This window comes from Pseudopodoces humilis, chromosome 8 (assembly GCF_049639895.1).
Source record: "Pseudopodoces humilis isolate 2021_Gansu_Grassland_sample_001 chromosome 8, ASM4963989v1, whole genome shotgun sequence".
In the NCBI taxonomy this organism is placed as follows: domain Eukaryota; kingdom Metazoa; phylum Chordata; class Aves; order Passeriformes; family Paridae; genus Pseudopodoces; species Pseudopodoces humilis.
In genome coordinates, this window is record NC_142207.1 from 18,143,793 (window position 1) to 18,169,941 (window position 26,149).

General features: G+C 40.0%; 1 protein-coding gene across 2 annotated transcripts in view; it reads left to right on the forward strand.

Annotated features, from left to right (window-relative positions):
* Nucleotides 1-1,561: 1,561 nt before the first annotated feature.
* The window catches only part of CSRNP3 (cysteine and serine rich nuclear protein 3), a 100,999-nt gene continuing 76,411 nt past the window's right edge, over nucleotides 1,562-26,149 (forward strand). The window contains exon 1 of one of the 2 annotated variants that reach the window (XM_014249219.2): nucleotides 1,562-1,862. Coding sequence is in view for 1 of the 2 variants with exons in the window: in XM_088059024.1 (XP_087915150.1) it covers nucleotides 18,655-18,723 (69 nt within the window). In the remaining variant the exon portion in view is untranslated. Of the gene's footprint in view, nucleotides 1,863-18,654; nucleotides 18,724-26,149 lie in introns of those variants that run through there. The other variant, XM_088059024.1, reaches the window with a different exon arrangement.

A 26,149-nucleotide genomic window follows, 5' to 3' on the forward strand; every position in this document is an offset into this window, starting at 1 on the left:
TTTAATGGTTTTGTCTTCATTTTTTTCCCCACTAAAAACTATTGGATATCAAGAGGTGCTATGAAATATAAATATATAAAATTTTAGAAATAGATTTGTAAGAAGTAAAAAAAAAAAAAAGAAAAAAAAATGGAAGCTGTATCCTTTCTGAAAGATCTAAACATGATTTACACTTACACTCTTGAGGTTATTAATCCTACTCAGGATTCTAGTAGGATAGCGTCTAAGAGCTCACGATGCTTCAATCCCTTTTTCATATCGGGTATTCTGAGACAACTCAAAAAACAGATATTAAAGAAAGTCTTTAGCTACCAAGGATGCAATATATGTATCATTTTAATTATATTTTACAATTGAAGTGAAGAATTATCTTTGTATTATAAAGAAAAAAATATTTATCTCATTATTTTCTAAGTATAATTTATTATTTTGTGCTAAGACATGAGAGCCAAATTTTTAGGTAGCAATCATATTTGAGTGCTATTTCTAAAAAAAACTTTTCTCTGTTGTAAATTTAAAGTAATGCCACGCAGGTTACACTGAACAAATTAAAAGCACAAACTCTAATAATAATCATAGGTGTGCAGATATGTATCCTACATCAGATCCTCTGAAGAGTATTCGTAAAACCAGATGTAGCCAGGGATCTGTGATGTGGAACTCCGAGCTTTGGGTGTGCACCCCAGGAGAAACACTTGCAATGGATCAGTAGGATAGCATATGTTTTTCCTCTGCTCTCTCCACCATTTTCAGCCACTGATGGTCTGTTGAGGTTGTTTACTCTAAAAATGAGTATTGCTACTCTCATGCGGTGAGCTCTTAGGCTGCAGTGTTTCAGTTAAGATTTTTCACCTCAGCTTTAAAAAAAAAAAACAATTGTCAGGGCAGGATTTGAGATAGGGAGAGATGAGAGAATCCAAGATCCAAAAAATCCAAAATCCAGAAAGTGTAATTAAAGAAGAACTTTCATGTTAGTTTGGTTGGTTTTGCGGAGGGAAAAGTCCTGAAAAAATTGCAGGTACATAAGTAATATATTTGTCTGACTTAGGCTGAAGATAATCAGTATGTGTCTGAGAGGGGTTTGTGCTTAACAGAAGACTAGCACAAAGAAAGAAATTATTAAACGCCTCAAACAACAAGCAGCTGTGGTTTTGCTTGGGTACCCCTTCCTTTGTTGTTTGTTTTGTAAACAAATCTGTAGCTGTACTGGAAACACCCGTGACAGACACATGGGACACCTGGGATGCTCAGGCGTGTCCCCGCAGCATCCCCGCGGGCTGTGCGTGCGGCTCGGAGCGCTCGCTGCTGGCCCGGCCCGGCCCGGCCGCGCCCGCAGCGCAGGTGAGGGGCACGGGCCGGGCGCGACCGCTCCCCGGGCACCGGGAGCCCCGGGCGGGAGGCGGAGGCCGAGCAGCTCCCCAGGGCGGTCCGGGGAGGGCGGAGCGGCCCGCGGGAGCCGCTCGGGGTCACCCCGCCCCGGAGCTGCGGAAGCGCCGCCCGCCGCTCTCTGCCGGCGATGGAGGGCGGGGGCTCGGCGTCCCTGCTGGCGGCGGCTGCCGGCGCGGGGCCGGCCGGCGGGCCTGGGAGGCGCCAGGAAGCGCTGGAGCACCGGTGCCTCAGGTGAGGGCCCGCAGGCGCAGTGCGTGTTCGCAGGCGCAGAGGCGGCGGTGGAGCCCGGCGCTCCCGCTGCCAGCCCAGGAACCGGGAGATCTGGATGAGGAGAGCAAACCCCGCTGGCATCTGCGTTTGTGGTCACCCAGAGAGAGCGGCTGTCCCCAAACCGGAGACTTACTGGATCCTCGCCTGTAAGACCGCCTGTCTCTCCTGGCGTTTGGGACACCTGAGTCGTAAAGGGATGCCAGGTAAGGTGGCCTACGGCACCCCTTTGGGGCTCCCTGGGTTTTGGCTGTCCCTCGGTGCTGCCACTTCCATTAGCAGCTCGGCTCGGAGCTCCCAGTGTGCGTGTGTGTGTGTCTGCCCGGGCGGGCCTCGCTGGGCCGGGGGTGCCGGCACACAGCGCCCGGCCCCGGCCGCCTCGCTGCACGGAGGGCACGGACAGAGCTGCGCTAGCCCCAGCTGTCCCCGGCACAGCGAATAATGGGAAACGGCTCAGGGGATTTCTGTGTAATCTGTGGTGCTGGATAGATCCTGTGGTGCCGCAAGACTCTGCTAGTCCTGTGTGATAAACTGTGTTCTATACCCACTCAGCACAGCAAACTCTGGAGCAGCGAGATACCTCCAGTTCATTCTTTGTCTAAAACATCTGGTCTAAGTGGACAGGAAGACGAACAGTTGCGAGAGCCAGTGGCTGACCCAGGCCAGTAGAGCTAAATAATAAACAGATTGCTTAAGGCTGCAAAACATGCTCAGTTTCCCATCTTCTTTCACACTTAATGGGTGATTAACCATTAAATTAAACCCACCGTATATTGCAGTGTTCTGAATGAGGGTATGTTTTACTGGGAAAAGATGGCTAACAAAAGTCTGCCATAAAAGATTTCACATCTGCTTTAGTCACCTTTATTTTATCAGTGTGCAAATTGGAGATTGCATTTTTGCGTAGTGTATGTGGAAAAAACAAAGCTCCAAGGGATTTGTAAATTTCAGTATATTTACCCTGAAAAGCGGCAAAGTAAATAAAGACCCAAGGGCAGAGGTGCTGTAGTGACATACCCTAGGGCGATTCCAGAACAACTTATGTGCTTTTTAGTCTTGCCAGAGGAAAGCAGACTAAAGTAGTCTCTAAAATACAGGTTTTAAAAACTGATTATAAGGAAAAGTCTGCCCCTTTTGTATGCCTGTTCTTATCTGTGGCTATTGTTTCAATATGTTATTTTCGTGTTTATTGTTTGAACAGTAGATCAGGTTAGCTCAGCGACATCCCTTACTGGTCACTAAAAATCTCATCATAATTTGTTTTAGAGAATGCAGTTAAATGCAGCAAAATGAGAAAATGGATGGTTTGTGACTAAGCATGCGTTAAAGTGTTCTTACACATCATAAAGCTTTTTAGGTCTATTTAGCTTTTACTATGAAATAAATAGAACCTTCTGCAATATGTGGTAGAAGTTTGGTTGAACCTTGGGAAATCTATATTTCGAGTTAGGAAGTATATATGGAATATAAAACATTTGTATGTAGACTGGTTTCTTCACTCTGTGAGGACCCTTACTTGTGTAATAGTCTGAAAGGTGTTTGCAGCATACACTGTTATCTTGCTGTGAGTTTATTTTTGTAATAGGTCTTGTGTCTTAGTATTTAGATTTTGTTTCTGTGAGGTTGTTCTAATGACAATTTAAAATTATTTCCTGGCTCTGTGATTGCATCGCAATGGCTGTGGAGGGAATAAGCAATAAGCAACTGCAGGAGGTTGTAATGTGTGTTGCAACACACATTCACTATTGTAAATTGTTGTATTTTGGAAACAAATGGCCTTGTAGAGACACTACAGATCAGCAGACAGCCTTGTTTGGCACTTGTCACACTGGCAGCACAGCTTGCTGTAACCACAGACAGATGTTACTGCACGGATGTACTACATCAGTCTGTTTGTTCAAAGTGAAGGGGGGTGAATGGAGCTGAACTGTGGTTTGGTTTACTTTCTGTAGGAGAATATTCTACAGGCGGTTGATAGTGACTGATGGTTTTGGTTTAACCCCAGCTGGCAACTAAATGCTGCACAGCTGTTTGCTCACTCCAACAGTGGGAGAGGGGAGAATGAGAAGGGTTAAAGTTAGAAAACTTGTGGGTGAGCTAAAGGCAGTTCAGTAGGTAAAGGAAAAGCTGTGCACACAGACAAAGCCACACAAGGCACTCATCCACCATTCCCATGGGCAGGCTGGTGTTCAGCATCTCCAGGACAGCCAGGGCTCCACCACACCTAGCGGTGCCTTGGGAAGACAAACACTGTCACTTCAGACATCCCCCCTTCTTCCCCCAGGTTTGTATGCTGAGCGTGACACTGTGTGGTGTGGGATGTCCCTGGGGACAGCTGGGGGCAGCTGTCCTGGCTGTGTCCCCTCCCAGCTCCTTGTGCACCTCCGTTCTCCTCACTGGTAGGGCCGTGTGGGTGCAGGAAAGGCCTTTGACTCTGTGTGAGCACATGGCAAAAACATCCTGGAACTACCAGCACTGTGTCCAGCACAAATCCAAAGCACAGCGCCATACAAGCTGCTATGAAGAAATTTAACTCTCTCCCACCCAAACCCAACACAATAATTTAGAGAAATGTTGAGCCAGAGAATAAGAAAGTTTGAATGCTGTAAAGGCCCCAAGCAACTCACTTGATGAGCCATTGAAAAGGGCTTACACTTGTTGATGTTCTCTAAGTTAGACCCACAGGAAAAGTACTGACAGGGTATTCTCAAGACTTCAAAACAACAAAAAGAACTTTATTGGCAACTTTAGAAATTCAAAAAAGTTTGAAAAGGGTTTAATGTAGCATTCAGTCAACATAAAACACTTCTCAAAGCATTAACTTGGCCCATTCAATTTAGCAAACTCTAAGCCAGTTCAGTTTTAAGTTCTCAAAAATTCCAAGAAGAGGGAATTAGAAGAAAGAAAGACAGAAAAGATACAGAAAAGGACACATATCAGTACCAACTCCTGGATTCCAGTGGTATTCAGATAAAAATTCCAAGGGGAAGTAGGGTCAAGACATCTGATTGCTTTGTGTTTGGCCTTAAATACCCCTTGGCCTTCCTGTGCCCTTCCCCCAAGTGGGACTTCTGGTCATTTGGCCCCTTAGGAGCTGGGTTAGGGGCTCCAGAGGTGGGGTGTGGAGTATTGCCTCCCCTGTGCCAGGAATTGGCAGCCACAGCAGGGCTGGGATACAGGCTTGAGGGTGGGGGGCATGGAGCAGGCCTGACCTGCCCCTGCCCCCTCACACATGCACTCCAGAGTGTCTCTAGACATCAGTCTTTCCAGTCTCTCACAGATGTCTCTGGCAGTGAAGACATCTTCCTAATGTGTGTATGAAAGGAATAAAAATAGAGCATTTGTGTTAAAGGAAAAAGGATTCATCAAATAGATGAAGTGTTAAGTGAAGAACTGATATGTGCATGTAAAATGATCTAGAAGATTTAATATTTTCCTTTGTTTTTTGCTGTTTCTAGTATGGATCATTGTACTGTATTAGTTGCTTTCTTACCCCACAACCCATTTAAGGAAGCTTATATTTTTGCTAATTCTAAAAGATTGTCAAATGAATGATGCCATGCCATTCTGAAAGTAAAATTTTACCTTTTAAAGGTTTTCTTACTAAACTGGTTGACTTTGTTGTAAATTGCTTGACTTCTTGAGGTCAGTTTAAGTACTTCTGCAGACCTTAATAAAGATGCAGGTATTGCTGCTCTTCATCTCCTCATCCTGTTTGCTCTATGGCTTTGACAGGTAAAAAAAGCCTGTTGCACTTCCCATTTTCCAGGCCATTTCTCCATTGAGAATGCCTTCCATTACTCTCAATATCCTCAGTTACTTGATGTTACATCCTCAGTTACTTACAAGCACTTTGCAACTGTGCAGTTCTGTGCCAGAGGATGCAGGCTAGGTCAAAAAGGAAAGTGGGCATGGCCAAAATGGAGATAGCTGCTCTTATCTGCCCTCCAGGGAGGCGGATGAAATGAAAGTAATCCAAACTAATTGATTTCAGTGATAATATTTTCTGTATAACATGCTGTCTGATAAACAAGTGCTGTTAGAACAGATAAAAAGAATGTATTTCATAATTAATGGTTCTGCAAAGCAGTCTGGAACCATGAGCCAGTCTACAGATAAGACTCGTACCTAGTTTCCTGGGATTCTGTTTAAATTAGTCATAATCTGATACTTCAGTAGTTATAATGTTCAAAGTTATTTTAAACATATATGAGACTGCTTTGACATACGAAAGCAGTTTTTGTAGGTAACTGTTCTGCAAAACTGTTTTCTTCAGAGTTCTCTCCAACTTCATTATTGTGTCACAAATAAGCATATGTGACCTAAAGGTCACACCATTTTAGTGCAGTACTTATCACGTTATGTTCTCAAGACATTTTGTATTATACCCATATTTGACAGGAAAATAAATCAACTGCCTCAATAAGATTATAATGGGGTGCTGAAGGGGTTATGTTTGAAAATATGAATTCCATGTTATTACATGGATCCTTTGATCAGCCTGTTGGGTTTTTTTATTCACACTTCTGCAAACCGTTTGTGTTCAAGTGGGAACTGCATGACTCTGGGTTTGACACTGCCTTTTCACTTTGCTTTGAAGTGCCAACAGCTTTCTCAAAAGGCATGATGTTCTATTTTAGTAATCAAGCACTGTTTTTTGTTACCTGGTGAGAACAGATACAAAGGGCAAATTATATGTATACCCTTGAAATATTGTTTTATATAATAGCATTAGGAGTCTTCCTTTATATAGTTTGTCTTATGCAGGATTTTTGTTTTTTGCGTGTGTGTACTTTAGTCTTTTGTCGCTTCTGGTTTTTTGAGATCTGTTTGCTCAGTCCCTCTACACAAAGTACAGTAATGTAAATCACTAATGTACACTTTGTACTAAATCTATCTGGAAAAGACACATATGGAAGTAGGTATTTTTGCACTGGATGTAGCAGATATGAGTTACAAATTTTACAAATTGCCTCATTTTGTATGAACAATATCTATATGTATGATCAGGTTTTAGTGAAAATTTGCAAAGTATTTGTGGAAGAAGGATTTGGAAGTAAGATTTGAGGCAGCATTTTGTTTTCAGGTTGAAAATGCTCAAGCATTTTTTATACAAAATCCTGGACTGTTGGTCATTTCACAGCAGAGTTGTTTCTGTTATAGCCTTGCTATGTTACAACTGGCTTCTTTTGCAGTTCCCATGGCAACAAGGATTTTTGAACTGCAAAGCAGGATACTGGTTTGAGGGGGTATAAATATTCTTTATTACAAAAGAAATTCTGATCACTGAAAGCTGGTCAGGCACTCTGCTGTTCCCCCTCAGGTTCCTCCCCTTAATCATCTGTGTTTTGAGCATGTGTTTGCAACTAAATGTGAATTCCTATTTGACAAGAACAGTTACCTGTTCTAATTTTAAACGTAATATACGGAATTATGAAAAAACTGTCAAGCCTTACTGTTGTGATAGCGTAGAAAAAACCATGCTGTCTTCCAGATGCAGTCTCTACAAGCAGAAGAGCACTGTATATACCTAGAAATTTGAACGTTTATGCATTTTTTAACATTTGTATATGCTTATAAAAAGAAAGGAGAGTTTAGTTGCTCAGGATTTGCCATGCTTCTGCTAATGTTGACTTTGGCTTGAACTTGTTTTCAAGATCCATTCATAAAATATTTACTTCTTCAACAGTAACAACTTCAACTTACACTAGATTTTTTAAGTGAAGGATCTCAAATTACTGCACCCAATTCGCAAACTATAATTTAGTAACAGTGGCAATAATTTTCTGTGTTTTTCAGTGTCTGTTCCTCACCATCTCAGATGAGCACAAGTGGTATGGGATGTTCAGGGTATATCTTCAGCCAAGTAAAGCTATAAGATAAGCCTTGACAGAGTAACTCTGCTTGGGTCATTTTGTCTAAGTTAGATAGGTTTTCTGTGTTGTTGTTTTTCCTTCTGAGCACTCATTCCAAAATAAGAAGCCAGTAATTTAGGTGTGTCTAGTTCCTGCCTCACTAAAGAAAGCCCCCACAGTTTAGTTTGGGTTGTTTTGTTTTGTAACTGGTAAAAAAAAAAAAAAAAGGAATTATACAGCTGCTGAAATAAACAGTGCAGGTAAGCTAGATAATTTAATGTTGAATAGTACATCTAAGAAATTTATCCTTAAGACATGTCATGGGTAATTTGGAGATGTATTAAAACAAGTTTGGAAAATAAAGGCAGCTGCCAATTGCCTGCTGATCTTCATGGCTTGGGTTGGGAGACCTCTGTTTCCCCCTGCCACTGTCACCACACACAGATACAGGATTATGAAATCATGAAAAGAAAAAGACACCGCTTTGACCTCTACAACTGGAGCTGCTTATCCGAAGACAAGCAGTTCTGCTGGAGGAGAATCATACAATACAGTATTTAGTAATAACTTCATCCAAATGTTAAAGACTTTTCACTACTGCTAGTACCTGTATGCTTTATATCTGTAACAAAATATCTTGCATATACATGAGAGAGAAATTGAGCCTCGCGCCCAGAGCCAAGTATGAATACCCTGGATACACATCATTTTTTTTCAAGTGAAACTAGAAATTCTGGAATGACTAATTTTAACTTTTTCTTCTAACTACCTTCCACCAAACTAAATTCAGATTTAATATTGGAAAAAATGCTTACAGGCTGCAGAGGTATATAATTCAAAATGCTCTGTGTGATTCTGGAACATTCTGTTTGGAAATTCAAGAAACTCAAGCTGTATAAACTGGAATTTTGGACATGGGTCTGAAAAGATTTATGGTGATGGATAGCATCTGGCAATGTATTGCATTGCCCCTCCTCCCCTGCCTACAACCTCAGCTCACTTGTAAGAGCTTGAAGGCTTATTTTGGCATTTGTTTTTCTGGCTTTGCTTGCAATACTAGGCAGTGCAGTTTTTCACTGAATAATTTGTCCAGTGCTCCCTGAGAATTCAAGAGAACAGAGAATTGCTGCCTTGGGTTTTAGGCTGAAGAAATCCAGAAAGTTTGGGAAAAGTAATCCCTTAAATGCAATTAAAGAATAAGAGGAGTTGAGTAACAATGTCAGGAACTCTCTGTTTTTTCTGGTGAGGATGTGAGGTTGGTGATTCTGCATGAAGCTCGATGAATGGGTTGAACAGCTAGCTTCTGCATCTCTGTTGAGACACATTAGGAGTGACAATGTGATGACATAATCACTGACCCCAGATTGTTCTCGGCTATAAATCCTCTGGTTGCAGTCTCCACTGTTTCTCTGCATGTGCCGTTCACGTTTAAGGGCTTTTCAGATCATCTCCAGCACCATCTGCTGCATAATGGAAAGAAAACAATTGTGCTGTGTGTGGAGCCAGCTGACTCCCTGAGTAGAGTTGGGGGTTTGCAAAATCCATCTCGTCTCGAAGAACTTGTCTGTCTGCTTGTTCTCACTGCCATACTGAGCGCTTGTCACTAGGCTGCCATTATGCATGAAAAATAAAACAAAGTAGGGACTCATTTACAGGGACATGCATGGTTTTGAGCTTTATGTGTCTTCTCATGCTCATGTACAAGGAATATCGAACATCCTGATGTCCCCTAATTGGAACGAGGGAAACGTTGCATTTGAAGCATCTTGTCAGTATGAGTGTGCTGATAACACTTGTGCACCGGCGATGGGGAAATAACCAACAGGATTAACTGCAAGCGTTCACTAGGTGTCAGTGCCTGATTGCGCCGAACTGATGTTCTTGCTGAGTTCTTTGATTGTGGTACCTCCCTTATGAAGAGGGATTTTAAAGAAAATTCCCACTTTTGTTTCCAGAATGCAATGTGGATTACATTTAAGAATAACTAATGAATAAAAGTAATTACTTCAGTCTTTTTTTTTTTTTAAGGAACAGTCTGATAAAAATGCTGATATTAAAATAAAATTACTACCATGTTTTGTGCTTAATGAAGATAATTTAAAGACTTAGAATAGCTCCTGACTTGATCACTTTCAGGCTTTCTTGTCAGCATCTGGTATATTACTAATGAAACGCTCTACTTGTACTACTGCTGATCCTGGGTGTGACCTAAATTCCTGTTATTTTGTAGAAAAATTGTAGTTTTTATAGTGATACATTATCTGTAAAATGAATACATTCACTTAATTATTATCAAAACTATTGTTTTCCTTAAGAGATGTTAAAGATCAAATCTGAAAATGTCAGTCAAAGAGGAGGAAAGCCCCATGAATATAGCTAAAACTGCCTGGTTTTCTGTTCTCTTATCATATTGTACCCCTAGAATGAAATTTAGTGTTTATTAGACTATATTGAATTGCTTACATCTCATTATTAAATTTTTAAAAAAGATGCACTACAAAAATTGATTATAATCCATTTTTAAAACAGATTTAAATTCGTATTTAGTTTAGTTTTAGTGATAGATTATTAGGGAACTCATCTTTCCAATCTATATAGAGTGATCATCATTCATCTAGAAATTTAAATTGTTCCAAAATGGGTATTTTTTATGTTGCTTGTGAAAGTGTTTGGTGAGAACTGTACAGTAGTAGATTAAAATAGCAAAGAGTCATTCATGTGATATATGAAAACATTTGAAATGGCTTTCCTGTATCTTCCAGTTTATATTGAACTTTTCCTATTATATTTTAATCCATAACATTGAGTGGATGATACCCTTTACCCTTTTAATCTGTTTACAAGGGAGGCCTTTTTTAGAACTGTTCCAGCTTACCCTCCAGGAAGTGCCAATGGTCACGCTAAATAGATAAGAGAAGTTAACTTGGTTACAAAGACAAGTTTTTGACTTGTGCTGTACACTCTATTTCTACATATTCAGCAGGTAGCAGAGATACTGAAGGGATTGTCTAATGGCCAACCTTCAGTGCTTTCCCTGTTTGATGTAGCTGAATAAGGGTTCCATCTTTGGTGCCATCTTTATTTCATCACACTGCCTACCTGTGAGATAGGAACCATGTGATCATCAAAGGCAGATTTCTTCTGCCCCAGAGTTCCTCCAGTTACATTTAAGCACTGCATCTCCCGTTGTGGGACGAAGCTACCTGACTGGACAGGTTTTTCAGACAATTTTTGATTGAGTTTGTATAAGAAGATCTGTAAGGGATACAGTAGGAAGACTGTGGAGACCATTGTCTCCACCTCTCCCTTGCCAACACACTGAATATAAACACTTGTTCTAAATAAAGGATAGCTTGAATGACTTCTCATTGCATATGACTCTGATTTTGTATGTCTGAACACTGAAGGAAAGCCTGTTCTCCAGCTTAAGAAGTGAGGCTTTTTTGGTTTTAATGACAACTTTGGGATTCTTCCAGAACCTCTCTTCAGAAGCTGATCTGCGTGAAAAGAGCTTTCTCTGCCCAGTGACAATTTTGTTTTGTCTTTCCTTGTTTGACATGTCTTGAGAAAGCTGTTGTTTTAGGTTGCAATGCAGGATGTAAGCAAAAGTATGTATTCTATTACCATCTGTTATAACCAGGTAGGGCAGTGTTCTTTATCCCTTCTACAACCCATCCTCCCTCCAGGGGGAGGATCTTCTGTTGATGGGCCATTGAGCCTCACAGCATGACTGATAAAATGTCATCATCCTATTGTGAGATGCTCCACCCAGGGGGAGGAGCCAAGCATTCCTACCTGGATATCAGTGAGACTCAGGACACCACAGCCAGCCTTTCTCCACTGGATTCCCAGAGGAAGACCACACCCATCTACACCACCACGGGACCTTCAGAGGAAAACGTCACCCTTCTACAGGATCATTGCTTCAACAGAACCACATCTGTCACTCCAGGTGGGCTGCAGCCACCATTTAATCAGACTGCTGCCGACACCCTGACCAACAGGGTGTCAGGGTATATTGTGACTGTCAGTGATTTTTTTTTTTGTACTACTGCATTTGTATTTTTAATTTTCCTGGTAAAGAGCTATTATTCCTATTCTCAATATCTTTGCCTGAGAGCCCCTTAATTTCAAAACTGCAATAATTTGCAGGGACGAGGTTTACACTTTCCATTTCAAGGGAGGCTCCTGCCTTCCTTAGCAGACACCTGTCTTTCAAATCAGGACAGCTGTTTGAATTAGTTCCTGGTTGTTGTTTTTGACTACCTTGCTTTTTGCTGCCAACCCTGACATCCTGTTGGTATGGCTCCTTCAAAGTTTGTGATTCTGCTAAGCATTTTCTTGCAGGCCTGATGCTGCAATGATGGTGATTAAAACAGCATTTGCAAGTCAGGAAATCCATTTGATTTCTCTCTGCAGCTATAGCTTTTAAAGTAATGCTTGCTGTGTTTTTAACATAGCCAGTAGAACTTGTGTCTGCAAAACATGTAAAGAGAAATTCAGTCATCCTGCATTTCACTGGGGCTTCCACCTTGCTGGAATGAATATACTAGCACTGTAGGATATCTGAATTTGTAAGCTTTAGAGTACAGTCAGCTCTGTGCACTGGAAATCCAAAGCATTGATCTCTTTTCTACGAGTGAACTCTTAATGTAATTGGATTTTCTCTTCTACCAGTGATAAACGTACACTTGTTTATTGTAGTTGAGAGCAGTTCCTAAGAAAATGAGAGACTTGGATACTGTTTCTTCTTGGCCTGAAAGTGTTGAAATTGATACCTGCATCTTTCAGAGATACAACGTAATGAATAAGCTAGAAAATAATGTTGGGAGGATAGTGCTAAGCAAGGGCCTGCCATTTCTCTTGGTTGATATTGGATGAAATGGGGCATGACGCTCTAATATTGGATCACTCACTTGTGTGTAAGGATAGCTGGGCTTTCTTGTTCGCAAGATTGATTTGGAAATAGGGACTAGACTCTTGTTCCTTGCCAAGTGAATGTTCTCTTCTAGAATGCTTTTGCAGATCTGTTTGTGAAGACACAGGTTGATTTTTGCAGGGCACTGCTTTCTTCGGTGCAGCTGAAATTTCTGTCACTTGGGGAATGAGGACATTTTAATTTATCAGCAATATTATGTACATTTTGAATTCCACCTTGGCTATGATGGAGCAAAAAGGTAAATAATGACCTTTCATTTTGCAAGGGGACAAATTAGACACACTCTGAATTTCTGAAAAAGCAACTGGTCTTTCATATAATTTTTCCCTTTTTTCTAACAGCTCTGCCACTTAGAAGCTTTAAATTTGCTTACTGTTCATGCAATAGCTTAACTTAATGCCCTACTCATTATCTTTTGTGATTAAAGATCTTTAATCTTTGTGATGCATAACTTCTTACGTTTGTTTCATGTACAATGGTGATTTTTATTTAAAGAGCCAATTACGTTATGAAAAACAAACACATTAGGACAAAACCATACATGGAACAGGCATGAGAATGGCCCCGAGGAAGCGGTTGTATGAAAGGCTGGTTGTACTGGTTAGTCACATGTCTGTGTGAACTGGACATGATTTCCTTGTGTCTCTTTCTTTGTCTCTTTTCACCAAAAGAGACATGAGCTATGCATCAGCAGTACTGGGGGAAAAACACTGAGTATTATCAATAGCAACAGTGCATGGCCCTTCTTAAAAGTATGCATGGGGTAAAGGAGGAGCTCCTTCAGTCTGTTCTGGAATTAAATTTTGCGTGTGTATTTAAAAATGTAGTACTTTTATTGGTATAAATGTAAAACAATGTAAATTTTTTATACCAGAAATTGTTATTAAAAAAATAAAGCCTGTATAATGTACTTGAGGAGCTGATTCACCATTTGATACCTCTTTTGATCACTGGTTGGCACATGGATACACGTAGCATGTGGCACAAAATCCAAAGTCTAGTACACGAGAAGGGTGACTTTTAAATATCAGTGTAGCCCTCTGACCTCTGGTAATCTGTGTGAACTGACTGTGGGCAGCCCCACAATCCCCAATAAAACTAAAAGGTTAAGGGCTACTTTTAGTGACCAACATGAATGAATATGAATATGAATAATATAATAACCAATAGGTAAGGCTGAAGGTAGGGTAGCTGTAGACTCATGAATGAAGCTGGACAGGGTAGAGAGGGAAGAAACTTGCCAGGAAAAACAAAATTAGGAGGACTGGTTGAAATCCATCATGTGATTGAAACCAGGATGATAATATTTAGCGCAAAATTTATCTAAATCTAGTTGATTTTTAATTTTACTCTTGAAAAAAATGAGAGATGCCCAGAGCTGGCGTAAGCATTAAATGTTTAGAGGAAATTTATTTATATATTATCCCTGTTCTTAATGTTTTCCCACCTCTCCTGTTTGAATTAGATATTTGTAACTAATTGTGGTACAGCTGCTTAAGCTTGTAATATTTGGCTTCATGTATTTATGTTTCTGTACGTTTTATTAACCTTAACGGCTTCATCAAGTCACTGCATTAGTAGAGGAGGAGGAATATAAATAAAAGAAAAAACTCTTGCCTGCAAAATAAGCAGAAAAAGAACCCTTATTAATCTTTCAGGAACTCAGCTATGTTAACTAAGTAAAATCTCGTAAGGTGCCTGTGTCATAGCTGTGAAAAGTGGTGTTCCTCCCTGACCTAGCAGCTGTCAGTCTGTCTGTGTTCTTTCAACAAGGGGTAGTACCTCCTCTTTTCCATTAATGTGCTGTGCTCCAGCAGGTAAGGCTGAAAGCCAAGAATTTTTATTTACCACTAATAAAAACTGGGTTAATAAACTTTTTCATGTTTGTTTAACTTTTCCTTTCATGAAGCGTAGATTATGGTTCAAGAGAAGCTTGTTTTTGAGGTCTGATGTTTTGGGCTTTTGTGTTGTTATCTAGTTATGAGAAGTCAATTCTGGATTTTGGGAAGTGCTTACCTGACTAAGTTGGTATGCAAATAAGCAAAATTGGAAATAATTTCCATGGTAGAAATCTGCTTTATATGATAGTCACAGATGAGTTAATAGAAAGCCATGTATACTCTTGTGCAAAAGTTCTTGCTTACCTTTTGTCTCTTTTTGTGTCATTTGCTATATGACTTCTGTTTTGACTGAAGGCAGATGTCTATACTTCTGAGCTGATTGAAGGAATATAAATTGAATGTTGGTAAGTGGGTGGGAGAAACTTGAAATTTATGTAACTTGCATTTCTAAGAGGTTAAAATTAGTTTGCCTTGGATATGTTTTTCAGTCTTGCCCGAGATTTGTTCTCACCTGGCACTATTTTCATGGAGGTTTCTGTGGTGTGGGTTTTTTGGTTTTTCTTTTGGTTGGTTGGTTTTGGTTTTAATTTTACTTGATTTCACACAAGCTCTCTACATATATTTTAAGAAGAACATTTGGTTTGGTTTTCCTTGGTTTTGTTTATCAAGGATTATCTCTCATTCAGGAGATCTCTTAGATCTAACATGTGAAACATGACATGCCTTCCTGGGATCTTGCTTGCAGAACCATGAATAAGGGTCTTATTTCTAGTCCCATGGGAGACATTTGTTTCGACATCCAAAGAACAATCTTACAGAAGAGCGATTTTGCTGTGGGAGACCTGACCTCTTACAACAGGTCAGGTGATAGCTCTTCTGCTCCTGAGCTGGCCAGTAGCCACTGCTTGTCTTAGGCAAATGCCTGAGCCTGCAGTCAGTAGCCTGGTGAATAGACTGGTGACGGGTCTCAAAGGTCTGCCTGGAGCATTCGCTAAACATCAAGTTCCACTCGTGCCTTCATGAAGGATATTAGAGCTGCTCTTGCACTTGACAGGAGAGATCTACAGTAATTGGTTTTAGTGAAGGACTGTGTGATAAGCTATCATAAGGTTACATAACCTGAGGATACTTGCTGGGATCCAGGGGCTGTGAGTGCCTGTGCAGTGTATCAAGTGGAGATCAAGAGATGTTAGTTATCAGTAATCAGAGTTCTTTGAGATATGTACATCTACAAGACCATTTTGCCCCTAGCCATTGCTTTACCTTCTCTCCTCCTTGGAAAGATTTGCGTTTCAGGAGAAACTAAGATGGTAAAGAAGATGCTATCCAGTACCCCAGCCTGAAGGTTTATTCAGGAAGGAGGCGATCCTGTTGAACTATTTCATACAGGGATTACCAAAAGAAAGTTAATTCTTTGTAGAGTCAGAGAAAACAGAAATAAATATTTTAGTAGCAATAGATATAATCAGTTGTTGCAGGAATCTGGTGAAGCAGCTTTCTGGTGTAGGAATCTGGAATCTGCAGCTTTCTGGTGAAGCTTTCCTTTTTTCCAATGTAATAGCTCTGGAGAAAAAAGATATGTGTTGTTTGGAGTTTCAAGTATAGGTAAATTAAAAAAAGAGGAGAAATAGCCAAACAATACAAGTACAAAAAGTAATTCCTTGAGTCACAGCAGGGACTGGGTACAAACCTGGATTGTTTCCCTTTCTCCATCTCTGTGTATATGTGGTTAATTAGTCCAATGATGGCACTTAGAGTTGGAAAGCTTTGCTAAGATTTAGCAGGTGCTGGCTCTGGAAAGGGCCAGGCAGGTCCAGGTGCTCTGCCAGGGAGCAGCCAGTGCAGCAGGTGGCTTGGAAGGAGTAGGTGAGACAGAAGCCGAGGGCAGCTCAGCAGTGTGGAGCAGCTCAGGCCTGGGGGTGGCTGCCAGGCTGCCTGGTGGGGAGGCAGGTCTGGGATCCCTCGGGGGCAGGGGCCAGGTCCCAGCAGGGCTGCAGCAGTGGGAGCCCAGCTCCAGCAGGGGCCAGGGGCAAGAGGCTGAACTTGAAGGAAGGGTCCTGGCAAAGGGTGGGCAGGGGCTGCTGCTGCCTTTCTCTCTCAGGGCCACCGGCTGTGTCTGTAGGTTGGCGTTGTGCCCAGGCAGCCAAACGCCCCCAACCTGCACTGGAGAATGTCCTCAGCACCCTGCAGAAGTGAATTTCATACATTTAAAATGCATTTATCATGTAAACGACTTTACTTAATTCTTGATGTGCAAACTGGGGCAAGTTCCACACAAGGACTGTCTGATGTTACACAGAAATCCGAGGAAACTGGAAAGGTTAGGTTCTGGAGATTGTACAGAGCCTGCTGCTAGGGAGGCTTTTTGTGCAGCCCTTGTGGAGTATGGGGAAAGCAGCAGCCTACTTAATGCTAATCAGTATTTGCAGCAATGCTGTTTGTGTTTTGCTTTAGAAACAGTCTGTATTGAGTTGTTTCATTCTGTGACTGTTATAGAGCTATTGGGGTTTTTGTTGGTAATACTCTCCTATTTTCATAGTAGATTTTGCAAGGCGTTCTAATTTACTTGTTTATACTGCCCATTTTTCTGACTAGCTATTCTGATGGTGTTTTGGGGATGGAACAGTGCTGCACCTTGCATCTGTATTTAAAAAATGTTTATTAAGTCTAGTTGTGGCACTACAGTTCTGTATGTCTATTTCTCTCAGCACTCAGCCTGGTTTAAAGGTGAAGTATTGGTGCTCAACTCCAAATTTCTTTCTGCAGATCAAAAAGAAAATAAATTTGAAGTCTTCCAACCAATTGCTTATCAGGGCAAAATGTCTGTTTAGGTGTTCCTCAGTATTCCCTTTTCAGTATTGCTTATCAGGGCAAAAATGTCTGTTTAGGTGTCCCTCAGTATTCTCTTTTTTTCCCACTAAAGAAAATGGTATTGATTTTTTGGATTTGAAACCTAATAGTTTTTTAATCCTTGCAGGAAGGGATTTCCATTTTTCTAGGCATCTAAGAAGAGACTTTATGTTAAACTAAGGTAATTTGGTTAAAAACCACCTACTTTACTTGTAAAGACAGAATCTGAATATTACGCACAGGATCTGCTGGCAGTTTGTTGTGATAAGACTGACAGCTAATTTTTTAGAAGCTAAATCAGCTATCACTCTGTAGTGAAAGTATGCTAATTGGTATAGTCTTGCTGTGGTTAAAGATCAATAATTCATTGAAGAGAACAGATGCTTGTATTTAAAAGAATTCACAGTTAATTTTATTGGAAAGCTATAGCGGGAGATGAAAATTTGTAAACACAAAGGTATTTGTCAGCTTCTGCTGCTTAATGTTTTCCTTTAAAAGGGAAATCCCAGAGTACAAATGCTTTGATATGGCAGTAAATGAGATCTTAGCTGAGAAGACTCATGTTTGATTTTGATTTTAAATGTAATTAAACTGTCATAAACTAAATGTGATGCTGTTGTCTTCAACTGAGCTGATACCTACCTGATTTATATAGAAAGGTAGAAAATAAAAATTCTCTCTTCTTGAAAAAAAATTCAAACTAGATTTAAGAGGCTACAAAGAGGTTAGGAGTATATTTCAGGCACGTGAATTGAAAATTGTTCACCTAGTCATTCTCTGCATTTGAATTCTTAATTTAGGTAGGAAGTTTTGTGTAAAGTTCATGCAGCACACTGATTGTTGGCTACTGTATTATAAATGCAGTAAAATAAATGCACGTGCACCAGCTAGACAGGTGGAGTTTTACATAGCTGACATTGAAGAAAAAGTATCTACTAATTACTCTTTTTGAGGTATTTTATAAATATTGCCTCAAACAGAAAAAAACACATATTTTGTAGGAAATTCCTGGCATCTGTCTCTGAATTATTCTAATTTGCATTGAGGTTTCAGATCCATTTTTGTATAAAAAGCACCACTGTTTCTTTGATAATCACAAGCTTTCCTAAATACACAGCAGCACTCTTCACTGAAGATTTGGATAGCTGAGTCAGTCTCAAAGAATGTATACAGGCAGTAACTGTGTTCCTACAGCTGTTTGCTTGTTTTTTCCTTACAAAAAGGAGCTGAAAGGGAGAATTCCTATTCTGTGGGGGAGCTGAAGGTTTATTAATAGACTTTTTTTTTCCTCGTCTTTAAATTTTGTCATTACCTTTTAGTACCGAGTGTCCTCACTGACTACTAAGTAGCTTATTAAAGCTGGTTTTTAGATGTGCTTTTTTGTTGTTTTCTTCTTGCTGTTTTCCCATTTTGCTGGCATGCAGATGGGGGTGGGGAGTGGGAAATAAGGGAGAGAGCATGTTCCAGAGGATGCCAGGATGACTTCAGTTATTGGATGGCTGCTGTCTGATGGATGGAAAAAAGGGGAGTAAACCTTTCATTCTGCACTGACAGAGCTGAAACACAGAAACCCGATTTACAGGTAAGGGTGAAAAAAATTCCTGTTATGATTAGCTATTCTTGATCCGTGCCACAACATTTCTTGGATATAAAAATGCATGTGCAAACATCTTGCTCGTTCCTCACAAATGACTCCGAAGCAGCTTTTCCCATTATTATTTCTCCTGCCTTGGAGGTTTCAACGGATGTGAGACCAATAAACAGTGAAATCATAGGCATGCCTGATGCTGGCAGCTTTCTCATGTGACAGGATACGCATTGCATCTCATTGATGCTGAAGTTGCTCAGTAAGCTGTAGGAAGAGAGGTCATTTTGTGTGATGGAAATACTCACTGTTGAAATACAGTGTATGCTACCAACAGGAAGAGAGTGCTGGAAGATCTGAAAATGCTTTCTTTGAGTTTGGATAGAAAAATGAACTGCTTCTGAAACTGTCTTATTTAGTGGTGGACAAACAGTAAGAATGGCTCCTCAGAACTACTAAAAGGGATTTTGTAGCTTTTTTTCATTATTTTTAGGTTTGGAATGAATGTGGTTGATAACTCAGGTATAAAATAATCTTTGTCATAAAAGAAAAAAAGATGCATATAATTATGTGTATGAGACAGATAAATCTCGTAGTACCTACAGCATTTACATATGAGTTTTAATAAATCGTTGAAACAGCTTGCTTCTGCAGAGTTTGTGTTAGCAGCAGCTGTTAGTTCACACAGTGTAGAGATGGCAAGCAGCAAATGAATTGTTTGGTACAGAAAGTAGATTTGTTTATCAAGTCATGTTATATGAGAATATAGGACTACAGGTAGAAAGAAGTCCTTGCCCCACTTAAACAATAGGATATTTTGTTATTCGCCTCACTGGGGCAAGGATTTCAATTAGTTAGCTCTCTATTGACTTATCTCTACATTTTACATGTAGGAAATAATTGCTATACAGGACTCTCTTTTGCTGGTTTGAAGCAAAAATATTAATTGATGTAAATAAATTGTGATTATAATTTATTTGAGTGTATATGTATTTGTGAAGCTAAAATGGTGGAATTTAGTTTTAATAGATTTCAGAGATTAAAATCAGTAAATGCATGAATCTATTTTTGTTGTATTCACTGAGAGAATTCCCGGAAAGCTGACCTACAATTAGTAAAAATGTGTCCCATAAAGAAAAACTGGAACAAGTCAATAGAACTCTTATGAATGCTAAAAAGGACTGGAAGAAGCTTTGTCCACTTACTTATGTACCTTATCATTGGGAGTGGTGTCCTTTTCTCCTAGCTGTTTCTTCAGAAAATGGAGCCTGGTATGTTTGCTAAAAAAAAATAAAATTTAAAAAAATCAGTAATTTGCACCAAATGTCAGTGATTCACAAAATTGTTCTGGAAGACTGGTGACCTGTACCTTTTGTTTGGTTGGGATTTTTTTGTTATACTGGCATGTAAACACTGGTAAATAACACTGACTGAAAAATAGTGGAGTTGTATGCTAATATTTGTTATTTGTAGGTAATGGATATGTATCTGAAAGCATAAGCTCAACTGTTAAATTACAGTCTCAAATCCATGTATTCAAATCACTTTCCCCTCATCAAATGAGAAATCTGACTCAGAAGTGCTCCAGTAACAGAGAGGAGTTGATGAAAACAGAGATGTAGTTCCACATGTGTTTAAATTATTCTGTCTCCTTGGAAACGCTGCTGCTGCAGATGGATTTGGCTTTTGGTGGCTAAAAATATCTACTGCTTAATAATGACAGCATGAAAGATACTGAATAAAACTACTGTGCTGTCACTAGTTTTAAAGTTCTCTAATGATTCAGGTATTCTACATGAACTACAGATTTGCATTTTCTGTCCAGCATTCACTGTCAGCTGCTGCCAGCATTCACCAGCTCCATGGAAATGAGATAAGCTCATTAGCCTTGGTTGGAGACCCTGCTGAGAAGGGAGCATGTGAGTGGGAGGTATACTAGATAAAGTAGAAAGCAGGTAGAAAGTTGGTTAAAAAAATTCATAGTGGTGATGCAGCAAAGGTGTTGTATAATATTTGAAGATATAGGCTTAGTCCCAGGGAAGTCGATAGAAAAAGTGTGCTTAAGCACTGACTTTGTAAGTTAACAACCTGCAAATAAAAGAATTATTTTTTTCTTTTATTTATTGGATTAGTGAATGCTTCCTTATCAGTTGTATGTGCAGATGACTGAAATATCATGCAAAGCGTTTTAAGTAAAATATTAAATTATCTTAAGCAAAAGCCAAAACCTGTATCTCTAAAAATTTTGTTACAAGCAAGAAATAGCATTCAATTACTTAGCATTGCTGAGCAGTTTCATCTTTCAAAGAATTAATTATTTTCCGTTAAAAATGCATAACTGCTCCCTGCAGCAACTGGACTCAGTGATCCTTGTGGGTCCCTTCCAACCTGGGATATTCTATCATACCACTTTTTTAAATCCAGTTCTTCATTATTTATCCCTTCCACATATCATAACTTGTTTTGTTGTTTGCTGGTATTCAGTATAAATTAAAAATACCAGTTTTTTCTGTTTCTGCTTCTTTCCCATTGGATGATTTCCTGCTAGTGCCTAGAAAACAGAACAAATAAACATTTTCTTAGTGGGCTAAATATACCTCTCTTATTTTATTTTCTTGGTGTATATATATAATTTCTGGTAGCATATGTTAGTCAGTATGCTGATTCATTTTTCATCATTGAAAAGTGCATTTTTCCTGTTATGAAATGTTTTAAAGACAGCATTAAAATATTACAAGGTATTGTGACACATAATAATAATTAATCCTCTGCAAATTAATACTAAAACCATTTTTAACTGGCATCACAAGTGCCAAAGGTTAATTAAAGCGAATACTTGCTTTTGATTACTTGATATCACAGAATCAATTAGGTTGGAAAAGATCTCTGAGCTCACTGAATGCAACCTATGATGAAACACCACCATGTTAACTAGGCCATGGCACTAAGTGCCACATCCAGTCTTTCCTTAAACACCTCCCCGGGCAGTCGTTTCCAATATCTGGTCACCTTTTCTGTGAAGAAATTCTTCCTTATGTCCAGCTTAAACCTCCCGTGGCACAGGTTAAGACTGTGACCTCTTGTTCTGTTGCTGCTTGCCTGGGGGAAGAGACCGACCCTCACCTGGCTATAGCCTCCTTCCAGGGGGTTGCAGGCAGTGATAAGGTCCCCCCACGTCTCCTCCAGGCTAAACACCCACAGCTCCCTCAGCCACTGCCAACCAGCACCCCAAGGACCCTTCCCACTGGGCCACTTCCCAGCCACTCTGCTCCCAGCCTGTAGCACTGCATGGGGCTGTTGTATCCTGAGTGTAGGACCCAGCACTTGGTCATGGTGAACTTCATAGCCCTGGTCTCCCCAGGGCCTTCCTGCCCTCCAGCAGATCGACACCCTGACCTAACCAGAAATTTGCTAATGGTGGACTCAATCCCCTCATCATCAGTAAAGATACTAAACAGTGCTGGGCCCAGCACTGATCCCTGAGAGACACCACTCATGACAGGACACCAACTGGATGCAGCAGAGTTTGCCATCACCCTCTGGGCCCATCCATCCAGACAGTTCTTAACCCAGCAAAACAAGTGAGAGGAAAGGATATGGTATCTTTCATTCTATATGAGACTATCAGCATATTAAGAAAGCAAATAATTAAATGGATTATAGAAACCTTTCTATGAGTCTTCTTGAGAATAATTTGTTTTCAACTAAGGTGGAAAAACCTGAGTTCCTTTAATTTAAACCTCCTTTTCCTGTATCTGTAGTTTAAGATTCTATGGATATAATAAGTAATCTAAACATTATTTGAGGAAGTTAAGGTGTGATACATTGCTAGAAGTGCATCTTTGCATTTTATAGTGGTAGCCAAGTTGTGCCAATTTGTCGTGAATCCTTTGGGTTTTGGATATAGAAGCGGAGGTTCTCATCTGGTAAAAATAGTAACAAGAAAGTTTATTGCATATTGCCTGTGATGTCTAGGTTGTGAAAGATAGTGATGATAACATGGAGGAAGTACTGCAGTTTTTTGGTTTTTTTTTTCCTGGTTTGGTTTGGCTTTTTTTTATAGCAAGTTGCAAACAGATGAGCTGAGGATTCTGCCAGTCGAGATTTTTCCGGCAATTTTCAGCATAGCTTGTTCATGTGTGAAGAGAATTCTGTGCTGTACAGTTAATATCAGACCACAAGGTGAAGACAATCTTACCATGTTTGCTACTCTGCAGAAAATCTCCAACATACCCACTTATCTTGTTTCTATACTGTAATCTTCTAAAGTTAGTCCTTTTTTTATCTTGTCATGTAGAAGTATTACTATTATTGTCAAAAACTGGCCAGAACAAGGTATGAAATATTTGGTCATTTTTTACATACAATTTGCATCTGCTCTTCCCTGTCACCACTTGGTCATGTGCACACATCCCTTTAGTACTTACACAGTTAAATTGGAAGAGTCTGTTCCTGTATTTTTAGAAGAAAAAAAAAAAAAAAGAGGAAAACCTCATTCAGGGCGAGTTTTGCAAATATGCTTCAGTATAGTTTTGTGTTACAAGTTCATGTTGCTTTTGGGGTTCAGATTTCTGAATTTGGACATGTTGAGTGTTTTTGTGAGTTTGTTTGTTTTGTTTTCATTGGTTGTATTTTTGAAAATCTATTAAACACTACGTATTTCAGAGTAGAGTGTGGCAGCCCCCTGTGTCAAGATGCAGAGAACATGGAGCAAAAGAGGAGAGCTGTTAAATTCACGCTCTCTCTCTACTGGCTTTGATGGTAGCGCCAAAGGAACTGTGTGCTAATGCAGCATGTAACAGGGGGCTGAGTGACGTGTACTGGGGCTGGAGAGGGTGAAAGGTCCCTTTGGCCTGTACCAGCCATGGCCATGCTGTACTTTGGCAGGAGATACACAGGATTCCCTGCCATGTTCTGCTGTTCCTCTGCAGGCAGGGTGCAAGATTGATGTTCATGGAGGAGCAGCATGGAAAATCAGTACTGAAATAGTATGAAAAGGTGTTGCCAGTTAGTATTACTACATGGGCTAATCTAGGCAAAATTTATAATAAAGGCCACTCAGGAAGTTGATAGCATTCCAGTCTTCATTACAAGCTGGACCCTACTGCCATTTTTGCAGCTGGAAGCAGCATAATGCAAAGCTGCTGTGCCAAATACACGGCTGCCAGTCTTGGAGCGTCATTCCAGTTGCTGGGAAGTTGCTAAGCAAGCCAAATGTTGTATGTCCTTTTGCAAAGAGGTGCAGTAAAGATGTGCTGGTAGTATGCTGTCTTCCAGGTAACAGACAGGCTTGTTCTTCCCATCATCTACATGCTCGCTGTGCTCTAAAACTCTGTGTATCTGTAGAAGTCAGTAGGACTGACTACTGTGGCACTAGCGATTTTCTGTTTTCACATTTCAGTTTTAGAAACAGTTGTGACTTCTGGCCACACCTTTGCTGCAAGCATTCCAGAAATACAGTCCATGCCAATAGTAGTAAGCCTTTTCTGGGAGCATCTATACAAACTTCAACATTTCTTCTGGGATACAGGTAGTAATTTCTTTTTTTCTCTAAAAAGGGTAAAAGAAAGTCTCATGCAGAGATTTTGGGTGAAACGTTTTAAATTGATGAAATTTCATGATGACATCTCAAAACCTGGAAGAGAAGGGCCCAGTACCAGGTCTTCAGTAGCATTACCTGAAAACTATGGAAAGGACTTTGACAGGTGCTGCTAAAAGTGTCCTAGATGACTTACATGGACGTTAGGCATTATGAATCTGAGTGTGTGACCCAGCTTCAGGATGGCTTTCTCCTGAATCTCCTGTTTTCCTCTAGGATTTGCTGTAGCAAGCTGAGAAAACTGTTATAAATGAAACACAAGCTCAAGTAGGTTTTGTGGACTAATCTCTTGTTGACAGGAAGGCCCTCTTGCTGAATTCCTCTCAATGTGTTTCTACCATCTTGGACCTTCATTGCTGGAGACCTGAATGCTAAGGTCCTGGCTTCCTGGTTGAATTAATGCTGCCTCCTACTCATTTTACTTTATTCTTTGGGAAGCATGCTGAGAGAAAATTTAAGAAAACTAGCACATAATTTTCTTTTGTTGCCTGAATTACACAAGCATTTTATTCAACTGTTGACATCAATTGATGTAGCTAAGAATTAGAAGGCCATTTCACTGTTGCTGTATGCAGGAGTCTTGTGCTGGGTGATGGAGAGGGGGATATTTGCATGCTTGGTTCATGTAGGACCATGTAAGATGCTTTTGGAAGAATAAAGGAGCCAGATCTATCAGCATCTGTAGGGCTTGTAGATGCGAGCAGTGAGCATATGCCAGCATCGTTTTTGCATTTTAAATTCATTGCCAGTGGAGCTAGGTGGCATGTGTTAGAGTGTACAACAATGTGTAGGCAGTCTAGAAGATTAGTGGATTAGTACTCAAGTGTGAAATCAGGAGTACTGTAAAGTGATGGTATAGAAACCCTGCAAAGAGTAGACTTGGCAGGATTTGGCTTGCAGTGCCAGAACAGATTCCCCAGGTTGAATTGTGGTCTTATCCTGAAGGATTTACTTGGTGCTGTGCATTTAGCTAGGCTGAAGCAAATGAGGAGAGAAAGACTTCACCTATTTTACATTTGTGTAAGTTGACTGCTGCTGTAAACAAATATATATCAGATTATATAGAGTCAGATTATTCCAATGGTATTCACTGTACCTATACAGTGTAGTCTCTTAACTGGAATTAGCTTGCTATGTATTTGTAAATTTTACAGATTGTAGTATTGAAAATACCAGAGCCTACCTCTGGCAACTGGTGCTTATGATTAGAGCTGCCAAATACAGCAAAACATGTATTGCAAACATTAATTTGAATTCTGAACAGCTGTTTGATTCATGTTCATGTACCTCTGTTGTTCACTGTTTGCAAGCATTCATGCAAATGGTTTTTTGTCTGCATTAATGCAGTTCCTTATGTGAATAGTCATTTTCACAAGCAAGTAATGTTCTTTGTGTGAATGATGATGTCACTGTAGGTGCTTTTGGGTTTGACTACCCCTCCCCTCCCAAATTTAAAACTGTCAGTTACACAAAGAGCAGAATAATTCAGTGCATTATATGGAGCTAAGCAAGTACCTTGATTAGTTCACAACCATCTCTGCTGCTGGCATTTATTTAACAGGTAAGAAAAATGTCCTTAAAAAAAATGAAGCTTTGTTCGCAGGCTAAGAAAAAGACTTAAATTCAGAAAGATTATTAATCACAAATAACCCAAACATTTTGGCTTGTGAGTATCAATATTCGTGATTTGACTGTGAAATTATTTGCCAAGTCTCCCTAGAATGTTATAGTACATTCTGACTGGCCAGTGGGTGGGAGTTGTTTGTGATGAGTACTTTGCAGTAATGTTTAATGTGTAACATCTGTTTTCTGCATCCTCCAGTT